Genomic DNA, 13,648 nt, shown 5'->3' with positions numbered 1-13,648 from the left:
CCAGCCAATAAAGCAATTTAAGGGGGGGGAAAAAAAAGACAAAAACCAGAATTAATTCAAGTAGTATTAAAAAGGAATTTATCACCATAAAAAAACATTTTCATATACCTATATGCCACTAATGGAATGTTTCTTAAGCCCTAAGAAGTTTCTATGTAAAAAGGGTTCCTCGGAAAATACTGAGGAAAGCAATCTCAACCTTGCTTGTAGTACTTGTGAGAAATGGTGAATGGGACTAGCTGTTATTCATTTAAATAATGGATGATAAGTAGTCATCAGCAAAATACTGGAAAATAAGCATAATGATGGCCAAAATAATCTGCATCTGTATTGCTTCCACCAAAAGGTGCAATTATTAGAAACAATGCTTTGTGCCAGGAGAAAAGTGACAATACTGATTTTAGAAGGAATTACTCACTTAGCCAATAAACAACAATAAAGAACTTCGAAAATTAAGGAAGTAAAAAAAAAAAAGTAAAAAAAAAATAATAATAAAAATAAAAGAAAATTAAGGAAGTAAGACTAGAATGTCATCAATGCCTATGCTGGTAAAACTTCAGAGCAGCAAGAGAAAAGGTCCACACACCCCGCAGAAACCACTCGGACAATGTCTCTCAGGTTCAGCTTAACAGAAGATGTAAGAATGTAGGTCTCATCTATTGTAGGCTCCTTGTCTCCCACTGAAATCCAATATCCTTCAACCTGGATAAGTCGTCCTCCTTTTGGTTCTGGAATAGGCTGAAAGTCACAGAAGTTAGAGAAATAACCCACAGTCCTATTCTTTCAGAGAGGGGCGTAAGGTAGGAAAAACCACTGTCACCAAGAATGCTGCCCTGTTCTGGATGCTTTCAACATTAAAAGCCATGGGTGAAATATGAAAAGTACTTTGAGGAATGAGAACAAAATGATGACATGTATTGGTTTTTAAATCCAGGTGAGTTGTAGTGAGGAAAGAACTTGAATTGGATAGTTTCTGATTCAGTTCTTTTCTCTCACCTACCAAAATTTTCACTCTCAGTCTGATGAAATATTTGTCAAAAACATGTACTTCAAATGAACTAAATTCCTAAAAACAAGACCAGTTCTGAACTGAGGGAATGGGCTTTTGCATTATTACACTGATTTATAACAAAACTGTCATTTTCATACATCAAAAATAGTCAAAAGTGGTCAGATTTGTAGCTATGAAAAAATGCTCTTCTAAAACATTTAGTTCCCTAATTTGAAGCTACTACCATTCCAGGCACTTCTTTAAGAGCTCCTCAACTGAACTCAGAAGCAGTGGGGGAAAAAAAGGATCCTTAGGCCTCCATCAGGGGTAACCATGAGGAACACATAAAAAAAAAAAGATAAGGACAGTGAGTGGTATTAGAATAATAATCAAACGAAGCTTAACTTTTTTTTTCAATGTTTTTATGGTTTACCAAAAGTACATATTCATGTGTTACTTGTATAAATTTTAGAAAGGAAAAAATACTGAATCCAAAGTAATCCTAAGTCCCTAATAAGGTTCTTTCTTCCTTAAGAGCAAGGAATCAACATAAAAACAAGCCAGTTAGTTGATAAACTACTTTCTCAGCATGTTTCACTCCCATGTTATTCTAGAATCTCCTCCTCAAACTGAAATGGTTGCTGTGTTTAATAAGAAAAAAAAAAAAAAAAGTCCAACTATCAATCAGATGGGAAATGTGTACACAAACTATGGTGTAAGCAACAAATTACTATGCAACCATTAGAAACCATGTCATAGTGATCTGTGGTACAGACACAAAAATATATCCAGGATATGGTTAGGCTAAGAAAGGAAGCCACAGAACAGTATTATGCGATGATTCCTTTTAAGTCATTTATATTAGATACATACATTAGAATTTGCCCTTACTGAGTGAAGTCAGGAAAAGACAAATACCATATGATTTCACATATAGGTACAATCTAAGAAACAAACAAACAAAAAAGACAACCCAAAAAAAAGACTCTTAACAAGAGAGAACAAATTGATGGTTTACCCAAGGGGAGGGGAGGGAAGAAGGGGGAGATGGTGAAACAAGTGAAGGGAATTAAGAGTACACTTAGCTTCAGCAACGAGTAACATACATAAAGATTTGTTGAATCACTATATTATATACCTGAAACTAATGTAATACTGTATATTAAATATACTGGAATTAAAATAAAAAACAAGAAGGAATTTGCCTTGATAAATCTATACATACACTGTCAAAATTTAAATATATATAAAAAAATACAAATATAATTTAGGTGGAAAGGTATATGGTTTAAATCTAAAGAGTAGAAGGATTACTAGGAATTTTCACCATCTAAGACACAACTTAATTTTTTGGAACAAACTGATTACTTTTATAATTAGAAACAAGTTTAAAAAAACAGAACACCAAAATTTTGATAATTCAGCCTTTTATTTATGTTAAAGAAGTCAAAAAAAACAAACAACATACCTGCTTCAGCAGACTTTTTACATTGCCAGAGACAATGTGTTGACAAATGAGCTTCTGAACTATTGGGTGTGATGCCCTGTCAAGCTGTGTTAAGAAACCCAAACAAAAGCCCTAGAAAAAAAAAAAACCAAATATGCATAAAACTGATTACACCCTTCTGCAATTACAGGCCAACTTATTTCAAGAAAAAAATTCAACCTCTTGGGTGGTGCTGGTTCCCAGAACAACTTTTAAATGTGATATTATAGTAGAATAAGGACAGGGTCACTCTGGTATGTTCTGGGCTGATCTGACTAAATGGAACACACATGCACAGGCAGACCCAGCATATGCATCACCACTCCCTCCCTTTCAATGATGAACCCATCCACCAAACTCCCATCCAAGCAGAGACTTTAGGAAGACCTCATAGAGCGAGCGCTGGATGTTGCCACACGGATTGGAAGCTGCAAATCGCAGAGCCCTGCAAAGGGTCCGAAGGCTGTAATGAGGTCTATGGCCAGTTCCATCCACCAATTTTGTCCCAGAGTCTTTCCGGAGAGCTGTGTACAAGCTACAAAAAAGGACAAAGTTCAGATGACTTTATTAACTCATAAGCATTCACCATTTTGCCGTTACTTTGATTTTCTACACAAGGCCCAAAAGCCACTTTTATAGAATTAGATAGTTAAGCTTACATACAGTTTCCTAGAGCATTCATCAAAACCTCTCAGACATTCACTTTTAAATCTATTTCTCACACAGTCAAAGACTTTTTCAAAAGAAGGATCTATCAATTTCCTTTTGGGTAAAAAGAGGAGAGAGGTGATGTTCTTAACAAAAAGATGGCAAGACAGGAGAAGTCCTTAGTAAAAATATCCAGAGTTCAGAGGCACTTGGGTAGATTAGCCATTTAAGCATTCGACTCTTACTTTCGGCTCAGGTCATGATCACAGGGTTGTGAGATCAAGCCCCATGTTGGGCTCTGTGCTCACAGGGGAGTGGGCTTGACCTGTCCCTTCCCCCCCCCTTACTCTCTCTTTAAATATAAATAAATCTTAGTATATGTATTGCAGAAGCGAGCACATAAATAAACCTTAGAGAGAGAGAGAGAATATACAGAGTTCAAACACAGTGTTCCTAATACACTCTAATACAATGGGGAAATAAAGTGCCTATGTAATCTATAATAGTAATGGAGAAGAAGCACACAGGAAAAATCACGGTGTATTGAAAGGTCATAGGTACAGCCATAATCAACAATGACAAAACGTTAAAAAGCATGAAAATATGACTGTTACTGTTATCATTATCACACACTTTAGAAGTCTAAAAGATGACAAGATGTTAGGAGTTTCAGAATAAAACATGAAATGCGAGGAATTTAAAATTTCATGAAATTCATGATCAGCTATACAAGATCAAGAGTAACCAAATGCATGTCACAGATGAAATCCAAATGAGATTTGGCTTATCTCTGCAATCTAGCTATATATTCTTTCTCTTATAGAAAGAATCTACATTCCAGAAGTGGGTTATTACAAATGGAACACTTACTACTTATACTTTCAGCATCTTACAAGAGCCTCTGCTTTACTAATCTGTTTTATCTCGCTTTTGAATTTTAATCACACGTATTTATACTTTTGTCCAAATAATCTTGGCTAACAAAATGTGTTCCAATTTTAGAATGTGGTATTGGTAAACCACTCCAAAGCATTTTCACAAATGCCTTCTTAACTATCCTATTTAAAATAGGGCCCCAAGCCTGTATTTTCTAATCCCCATTTTACTTTATGTGTTATTTTTCTTCACTTACCATAACCTAAAATAAGGAGAATCAGGATTCAGATATAGCTATTATTAATATTAAATATTCAGATATTTATAGCTATATCTCTAGTACCTGGGCAACTCAATAATTATTTGTACAAAAAAAAAAGGGAACAAATCACAAAAAGCAAAGTAAAACATTAATATCCTATTTCAAAAACTTTACATAATGTAATGTTCTTTCTAGATGACACAGACAAAATTTAAATTACTAAGTAATGTGCCCAGAATGATAGAATTCGTTTTTGACAGAGCCTGTACTAGGATTCAGGCTGTCTAATATAAGAGACTGTACCCTTTCCACATGGCATAAAAACAAAAACAAAAACAGAAACAGAAAAAAAAAAGGCTCAAGAAAGCACCAAGCCACATGGCCAGTCCTTACTTTATTCCGCTATGCCTCAGTTAATTTTAAATCTGAATCATTCATTGTATCAACCTTTTTCTCCCTGCATCCCACATAACTAGCATGCAACCTGCAAAAATAAGATTTCATCAAGACAGATCAAAATACAAGCAAGCCTTTTACACCTTCCAGAGATGCAAACTCCTAGCTATGAATACAAAACTAATTAGGAGGGATCCCTGGGTGGCGCAGTGGTTTGGCGCCTGCCTTTGGCCCAGGGCGCGATCCTGGAGACCTGGGATCGAATCCCACATCGGGCTCCCGGTGCATGGAGCCTGCTTCTCCCTCTGCCTGTGATCTGCCTCTTTCTCTCTCTCTCTCTGTGACTATCATAAATAAATAAATTAAAAAAAAAAAACTAATTAGAAGAACACTGTCTAATTGTTTACATACTCTCGTTAAGTGGTAATTACTAAGCTTTCGATGTGGCTTCATTAGGAAGATCCATGGGAATTCTTAAAGTTCCAACTTTAAAATAGAAACCTTAATGATAATCCTTCTCTAATAAGAAGCATTAAATAAATAAATAAATAAACAAACAAACATAAAATAAAATAAATAGTATTTGCGGATGAGGCACACAGGGAACCTACCTGATGATTCCTTGCACTGTGGTCTTATTTACACTCAGTCCTTTCAGATAATCCACAATAAGAATTTGTAAATCTTCTTTACTTTCCAATTCTTCTACATAAAGTTCTGTGAACCTATAAAACAATTATTATTACATAATAACCACTTTTTAGGAAGTTAATACAACTATTCTGACAATTAAAAAATACAAAACACAAAGGGTGGCTGGGTGGCTCAGTCAGTGAGCCAGCATCTGCCTTTGGCTCTGGTCATGATCCCAGGTCAAGCCCCTTGGGGGGCTCCTTGCTCACTGGGAAGCCTGTTTTTTTGTTTTTCCCTCTCCCTTTGCTACTCCTTCCCACAGTTTGTTCTCTCTCAAATAAATAAATAAAATCTTAAAAAAAAAATACAAAACACAAAGTTATGTAAACTCATTTTAATTGCTTATGGTATAAAATATGAAAGTCTTTCATCTAGCTATAAACTGACCATAGTGAAATAAGATAACATAATTGTTACCAAAAATTTATTATTTCTACGCAATACTCTTTGTAAGAAATAATTATAAAAAATAAGACATTTATCCCTTATTTTCAGAGGTGTTATAGCTACATGTAATAAAAAATACATCCAGCAGCAACAACAAAAAGCACCCACACATTCAAAAATAAAGTCACTGGAGCAAAGGAAGATATAATGTTTATAGTTTATAAAATTTTCCTAAGAAGGTTTTATTACTCTTATAATGAGAGGAATCTAATAAAATTTTAACACTATTTTAATACTCAAAATTCAACAAAAGGTCACCAACAAAAATAAGATCATTTAACTTTTTCCAAATGCTATATACATAAAACACCAAACAACTAAGTACCATGTTAGTGTCAGTCAGTGTTTACTGAACACTGAAACTTAAAAGGCCTTTTACAAATCACTGGCCTCATCCAAGAGGATTCATTCAGTTCCTAAAATGTACTTATACTGTTATATATTATACTGTTTTATCAGTATGTAAAGGTTTTCCTAATAGCTATAAGGTTAATTGAATGAAGAAAAATTTTTATTTTCAACGATATCCATGAGCCATTACGTGTCATACAAACAACCCAACTGAAAAAATTCTCCAGTGTTCTGGGGTCCTCCATATTCCTATCACCTAAAGAAAGTAGAAGAATATGACAAAGAAGAATTCCTCTTAGCAGAGATCAAGAAATTTCAAGCACTATTATGAGGACTGGTTATGTTATTATTATCAACCAATAAAGAGAATTTTTTTAAAAATCCCCAGGAACCAGGCCATGTCCCCTCACCTGTTTCTTATTCCTGGTGGGAGATTTCTTTTGCCCACGTCTGTTGCTGGGTTCATACAAGCAAATAAACGGAAGTCAGGATGACGAACCAGGGGTTCTGGTAAGAGAAAACCATAAGTTCTCAACTGGTAACATCAAGTGATCAGCCACAGGTGCCCCGGGGAAGACTATCTAAGTTCACAGAACCTCAGGCCAGGAAGCCCTGCCTCAGACTTAGCAAGAATGGTGCTGGCTGTGCAAACCATCCTTCCTTTTTCTGAAATCCCACTGAAACCAATTTCCAGACATATGTAACAACTTAATCTTATGCTCCCCTTCCACCATCTTTTAAGGTATGGTTGTTCATTACCACTTATGTTTTATCACCTATTCACCTATATGTATATCACCTATTCAAATATATACAATTCAGTATATACTACCAAGTAACAAATTCTTATTCTTGGGCACCTGGGTGGCTCAGTTGGTTAAGTGTCTCCTTTTGGCTTGGGTCATAATCCCAGGGTCCTGGAATCAAGTCCCACATCGGGCTCCCTGTTCTGTGAGTAGCCTGCCTCTACCTTTCCCTATGCCTCTACCTCTCTTTTTCTCTCATGAATAAATAATTTTTTTAAAGATTTATTTATTTATTTATTCATGATAGATAGAGAGGGAGAGAGAGAGAAAGGGAGAGAGAGAGAGAGGCAGAGACACAGGAGGAGGGAGAAGCAGGCTCCATGCCGGGAGCCCGACGTGGGACTCGATCCCCAGACTCCAGAATCGTATCCTGGGCCAAAGGCAGGCACCAAACCTCTGAGCCACCCAGGGATCCCCATGAACAAATAATTTTTAAAAAATTTTTAAATTCTTATTCTTTGCATTCCCCATGCCTCCTAACTTGGCAGAAAATTAGTACTATGGAATGAACACTGGGAGACCTATGTAATCCACCTAACCAAAAGAATCTTACTCTAAAGAGGTCAAAGACCTGGCATCAAGTCAAACCTCAATGAGATCAAGTACTACCTGTGTCTCCTCGATCCAGCAACACTAGGGAGCCAGAAGAACCTTCAAGTAAACCACTGAGACATTCTAATGTTTCTGGAGCAGCCAGATTAATCTCATCCAACAAGATCCACTCTCCTTTCTTTACGGCTTGAGCTAGTGTACCCTAAAAGAAGATAAAGTGTTAAAAATCCACTGCAAAAAAGATACTCTCACCAAGAGCAGTTATGTAAGCAGGGTTAGAAACAAGGGCAAACCTCTTGTACTTAATGAACTTTCACCCTAAATGCCGAATGGCTGCCAGGTGATTTCAAGAGCTAAGGTCAAGTTACCATTTTTATTTTTATTTATTTTTTTGTTTATTTATGATAGTCACACACACACACACACACACACACAGAGGAGAGAGAGAGAGAGAGGCAGAGACACAGGCAGAGGGAAAAGCAGGCTCCATGCCCCGGGAGCCCGACGTGGGATTCGATCCCAGGTCTCCAGGATCGCGCCCTGGGCCAAAGGCAGGCGCCAAACCGCTGCGCCACCCAGTGATCCCGAGTTACCATTTTTAAATGTCCAGAAGGGTCAAGGGAGTATGTTTGAACCTAACAGAGACACGCAACAAACTAAATTATCTCAGTAGATGGATAGTCAGGTAACTAATAATCTATAATGTGTTTAGATGTTTAGAAGTATCCAAATGGTTATTAAAACCACTAAAAATAGGGATCCCTGGGTGGTGCAGGGGTTTGGCGCCTGCCTTTGGCCCAGGGCGCGATCCTGGAGACCCGGGATCGAATCCCACATCGGGCTCCCGGTGCATGGAGCCTGCTTCTCCCTCTGCCTGTGTCTCTGCCTCTCTCTCTCTCTCTGTGACTATCATAAATAAATAAAAATTAAAAAAAAAAAAACCACTAAAAATAAATGTAGGATCAGTTGATGAGTATGCAAAGATGAGACGAATGACTAAGTCAAAAGAGTGCAGTGGTTGTAATACATAGCCTTATACATTTGCTAAAGAATATCAAAAGAAATCTTTCCTCTTCTTCATTGGTTTATCTCTTCAAGTTCTGTTTCCAAGAGAACTGAAATACAAATCTTAAAATCCACTATTGATACAACACCAGAAACTGTTTTATTATTAAATGGCTTTAACTTTTGTTTTCACAATGATCCTAACAGAATCTTCTATAAATTGAAAACATTAAAACAGGACAAGTGTATTGAACTCCAGTGTAATGCCAAGTCATGAAATAGATATAAACCCTATTTTGAGAGCACTTGACATCCTAATTGGTTATTTAAAAAAATATTCCTATTAAGATTAAGCTCTGATGACCAAATTTCCCATATTGATGGGACATGATTGAGTAATCTCTCTCACCAAAACACTATCTCAAACAAGAGTCCCACCTCCTTTTAAGGTGTGGTCTAAAATATGTCACAGAAACAATTTGTTATTATTATTATTATTATTATTATTATTATTATTAAAGAAATACCACAGTTTATTGAAGACTACAAATATTTTGTTACAAGTTGAAACTACATGCCTTCCAGAATCAAAAGCAACAGCAGGTGTGTGCATTGACACTTCGGAGGTGCTGCACCACTTGAATTCGAAATGGGTAAGACAGGGTCAGACACATGGGGGAGAGGGAAAAGGGGAAAGGGCAAGTTCAAAGCTCAGAAGGCAGAAACAATTTTTTAAAATAAGAATTTAAAAATCTTAAGCTGGGGATCCCTGCATGGCTCAGCGGTTTAGCACCTGCCTTTGGCCCAGGGCATGATCCTGTGGTCCCAGGATCAAGTCCCACATCAGGCTCCCTGCTTCTCCCTCTGCCTGTGTCTCTGCCTCTCTCTGTGTGTCTCTCATGAATAAATAAATAAAATCTTTAAAAAAATAAAAATAAATAAAAATCTTAAGCTATGAAAATTTTTTAGGTTGGTCCTTCCCACAGGGTGATAGGCAGAAAACAGCAGGACTACCCATTCACTGAGAGTGAGGCCTAAAGTGAATAGATCCAAATCTACTCCTCCTTCCCCCTCACCATGAAATAGAGTCCACTAGTTGTCCTCAACTCCAACTTTAAGAATAATGGTGCTCATCAAGACCTTATAATTTCCATAAAGGATATTTTTCAAAAATCTCCCCCTGAAGTATTATTCATTAGTGTTTATTAAGTCTTAAACACCAAGCACTAAAAATATCAACATAAAGATAATACAAAATAGTAGCCTGCCTAAACCTGAATTTTCTATCAAATCAACATTCCTTTAACCTAAATAACTGAACCAAAATACCTCTACAAATGCAAACAATAGGGCATTTTCAGTCATTTTCATCTGTTGTTGAGCATGGTTGAGTCTAAGACCAAATGCTTCCCATTTCTCTTTTAGGAGTAACCCTAGAAAAGAATAAGGACAAGAATTTAACATACACTTCAGGTTGTAAAACATAGAACTTAAACACACACACAAAAAAAAACAAAACTCACATAAAAATCAAACATCTTAGAAGTATAAAAAAATAAGTTCAAATACTTATATATAATGTTATGTTTCAGCCACAATAGTAACTAGTTCACTTATATGCATATGTTCGTTAGTTAATTCTTTCACCCCTCATAAGAGCTTCCAAGTAGATACCCTTATTCCCATTTTATGAACGAGGAAACACAGAGAAGATAACTAAACTACCAAAAACCCTTTGGCTGTAGAATTCAGCTTTTTGGGTATAATTTATTTTCTAAGGAAAGAGGAATTATTGACCAATAAGTGGTACTTGTACATCAACATTAACAATCATGTTTTTATGGAAATCATGACTAGAATCACAGAAGCAGCAATACTTCAGAATTAGTCATCTCCCTTAAGTCCTACAAAGCTCCAATTTCTACTGCTTCATTCTTCCCCAAACTCCTCCTAATTCTGTAAGGGAACCCAAATTTGTCTGCCTGATGTGCAGGGAAGCCAATCACAAAGACACCAAGTGTGCAGCAAGAATTTACTTAAGAGTCAGCCCAATGAGGAGACTCTGAATAGAAGCCTCAATCCACCCTTCCCCAAGAAAGATAGGAAAATTTAAAGGCAAGTGAAAACAGGTCTGGGTAAAAAGTTGCATCTGTGGTTTTAGTCTACATCTGCACTTATTATTGGTCCCACTAACCCTTTGTTACCAGTTTCAATCCCCACTGTTTTTTTTTTTTAATTTTTTATTTATTTATGATAGTCACACAGAGAGAGAGAGAGAGAGAGGCAGAGACACAAGCAGAGGGAGAAGCAGGCTCCATGCACCGGGAGCCCGACGTGGGATTCGATCCCGGGTCTCCAGGATCGCGCCCTGGGCCAAAGGGAGGCGCCAAACCGCTGCACCACCCAGGGATCCCCCCACTGTCTTTTGAACATGATTCACTCTTGAGTAAATTGGGATAACAGTTCTAACTACTTCCTACAGAAACAGGGTGCAGTTTCGGGGTTTGAGGAATCAAACAACTTTGTGCTTTCTTGGAAATATTCCCTAGCACTTGGCTTAACATGTACATTCTGCTTGACTAAACAGTAGTTTCTTCTTTGGTTGCTTTCAAGCAACATCAAAGCTGACATATCCAGCAACCATACAAGCTACCAGAAGCAGCTCAAGTCCTTTACCTCCATGCAGCAACTAACCTTCATCAAGAATAAGGAGCTTTACAACTTGGGAAAGAGCTGTATCCCCAACACTCTTTCTTGTCACTAAATCTCATTTTTCTGGTGTGGCTGACAACCGCATTATCACCAGTCAATTCTTTCACAGCGATGCCCGGAAGCTCTAGAAGTTTGCTGAATTTGTTGCTTGTGTTGGAAATAGTGTTAAACACAATTCACTGAATTCTATTGAATCTCCTCATTCCTTTAAAACCCAGCCACCTGATCTAAGTCTTGGATATAAATTGGTTTTTCCTCAAAGCCAAATAGCATTAGTTCACAGTAGGGGTTGCCTTGTGACACGAATGACACTAGTAAAAGGTGAATGCAAGAAATATTTAACTGTGGAGAAAAACATTCTTATACTGTACAACAGGTGGGTCATCGAGTGCTGTCATAGCACCTCCTACTCTGACCAGATGGGTTCTATCAGCATCAGTGGCCACCATCTGTGTATACCCCCTGGTCATTTTTCTGCATGTCCATATTCAGACCCTTGTGTAGGTAAAAGCAGGAAATCTGGCCACTGTTTTTCTATTAGAGACACAGCTCTTAAAAAAAAAAAAAAAAGACACAGCTCTTCTTACAGTGGCACTTTAAGGATGTACAAACACCATCACCTGTTGTCCAGCATTTATTGCTTGTGGATTCAACCTGCTGTAAAGTATATAGCAAATCAGTAACCCCAAGTAATAACACTCCTCTGTTAGTCTGCTGTAAAGTATATAGCAAATCAGTAACCCCAAGTAATAACACTCCTCTGTTAGTCTGTCTCTTAAAAAAAACATCTTAAGATATATTGGGGTGGGGCACGAGGGTGGCTCAGTCAGTTATATGGCCTACTCTTGGTTTTAGCTCAGGTCATGATCTCAGGGTTGAGATCAAGCCACAAGTCAGGACCTGCGCTCAGCAGGGTGTCTGATTAAGACTCTCTTCTCCTCTGCCCCTCTCCCCATGCTCACTTGCTTGCTTTCTAAAAATACATAAATCTTATTTAAAAAAAAATCTGTCAGAGCTCACAAGAATAGTTAGCAAAATTTTCGTTCCAAAGATAGTGGGTGAAATCGATACTCAAGGTGTGCCACCATCCAAGGTTTGGGTGATCCTGGCTCTTATGTTTTTTTTGTCTTTCTTTCTCAAAAGTCAAAAGTCCCCTTTCCGGGGGCACCTGGTTAAGCCTCTGCCTTCAGCTGAAGTCATGATCCCAGGGTGCTAGGATCAAGCCCCAAGGATCTCCCTCTCCCTCTGCCACCCCACCCTGCTTGAGCTCTATGTCAAATAAATGAAGTCTTACCAAAAAAGAAAGAAAGAAAAAAAAAAAAAAAAAAGACCCCTTTCTTTCCAACTAGCTCCATGAGTATGTACTGGTGAAAAGGGCTTCAGCTTTATTGATGTTACCACAGTATATATACGTGAACTTCCTTGTATATGGTTACAAATTAACATTCTTCCCTTTTGACAGATTTTTTTTTTTAGAAAAATATCACAATCGGGATCCCTGGGTGGCGCAGTGGTTTGGCGCCGCCTGCCTTTGGCCCAGGGCGCGATCCTGGAGACCCGGGATCGAATCCCACGTCGGGCTCCCGGTGCATGGAGCCTGCTTCTCCCTCTGCCTGTGTCTCTGCCTCTCTCTCTCTCTCTCTCTCTGTCTTTCATAAATAAATAAATAAAATCTTTTAAAAAAAGAAAAAAAGAAAAAATCACAATCCAACATTGTTTCTTGTTAGATTGAGTTTAATTGTTCTGGACCTTAGGTAAGAAATTTGCTCCATATCTCACAAACCAATCTTAGTCTTGAAAATAGGTCAGTTCTGTTAAACAAGTTGTCAGCTCAGGAGACTGTCCTGCAGGTGGGCTCTCAAAGTTAGACCAGGTAAAGATGCTTTGTAAGCAAGGTATCTGTAAGCAAGGTATCAAGCTGCTATTTCCAAGGGGCTTTATTGGCTCCATAAAGTCAACCTACTTCTTTAATGCTGTCTGGTCACATTTGAGTCTATGCATTTCACCCTCAAATATGACATTCCAGTCAAAGCCTTGGTAATATAACCAATGTTTCCAGTGGCATCCTATTACACGGAGAACAGATTCTTAGAGATCTTATGCTAATAATTATAATACATGCCACGAAAATATAAGAATTTTCAGAGAATTTCTGAATTCTGGAGGAAAAAAATAAATGTTTCATATTTGTTTACAAAGGAACATTATATTAAATTCCTGTGAGTCATAGCTGAAGAGAAAAAGTTCCCTTAAATCTGTAAGAGCAAATATTAGAGAACCAGAAATACTTCAAACAAAAGTCATAAAAAATATATAATCATTTTTCTCAGTTCTTTTAGTCCCATGTTATTCTGCTTGAATCTAGTTCTTTCATTAGTTCCAGAAATTTTTACCTTGTTCAGTTTTATCATCTTAAAGGTATC

The 13,648-nt window shown here is 37.4% G+C and overlaps 1 protein-coding gene and 1 long non-coding RNA gene across 7 annotated transcripts in view; one reads left to right on the top strand and one right to left on the bottom strand.

The window, feature by feature from the left end:
* Positions 1-13,648, bottom strand: part of MDN1 (midasin AAA ATPase 1) — a 168,600-nt gene that overhangs the window by 103,830 nt on the left and 51,122 nt on the right. For all 3 annotated transcript variants that reach the window (XM_077903070.1, XM_077903067.1, XM_077903068.1), the window contains exons 17-23: positions 9,843-9,946; positions 7,566-7,710; positions 6,561-6,657; positions 5,271-5,384; positions 2,865-3,012; positions 2,460-2,570; positions 587-738 (exon numbers count right to left, since the gene is read on the bottom strand). In XM_077903070.1, the coding sequence (XP_077759196.1) occupies positions 587-738; positions 2,460-2,570; positions 2,865-3,012; positions 5,271-5,384; positions 6,561-6,657; positions 7,566-7,710; positions 9,843-9,946 (871 nt within the window). The remainder of the gene's footprint in view (positions 1-586; positions 739-2,459; positions 2,571-2,864; positions 3,013-5,270; positions 5,385-6,560; positions 6,658-7,565; positions 7,711-9,842; positions 9,947-13,648) is intronic.
* Positions 1-13,648, top strand: part of LOC144317127 (uncharacterized) — a 68,831-nt gene that overhangs the window by 19,297 nt on the left and 35,886 nt on the right. The gene's annotated exons all lie outside the window — the stretch shown is intronic.

Source organism: Canis aureus, chromosome 7, assembly GCF_053574225.1.
Source record: "Canis aureus isolate CA01 chromosome 7, VMU_Caureus_v.1.0, whole genome shotgun sequence".
NCBI lineage: Eukaryota > Metazoa > Chordata > Mammalia > Carnivora > Canidae > Canis > Canis aureus.
The sequence above is the reverse complement of the archived record's forward strand: the minus strand, read 5'-3'. Positions and strand labels throughout refer to the sequence as shown.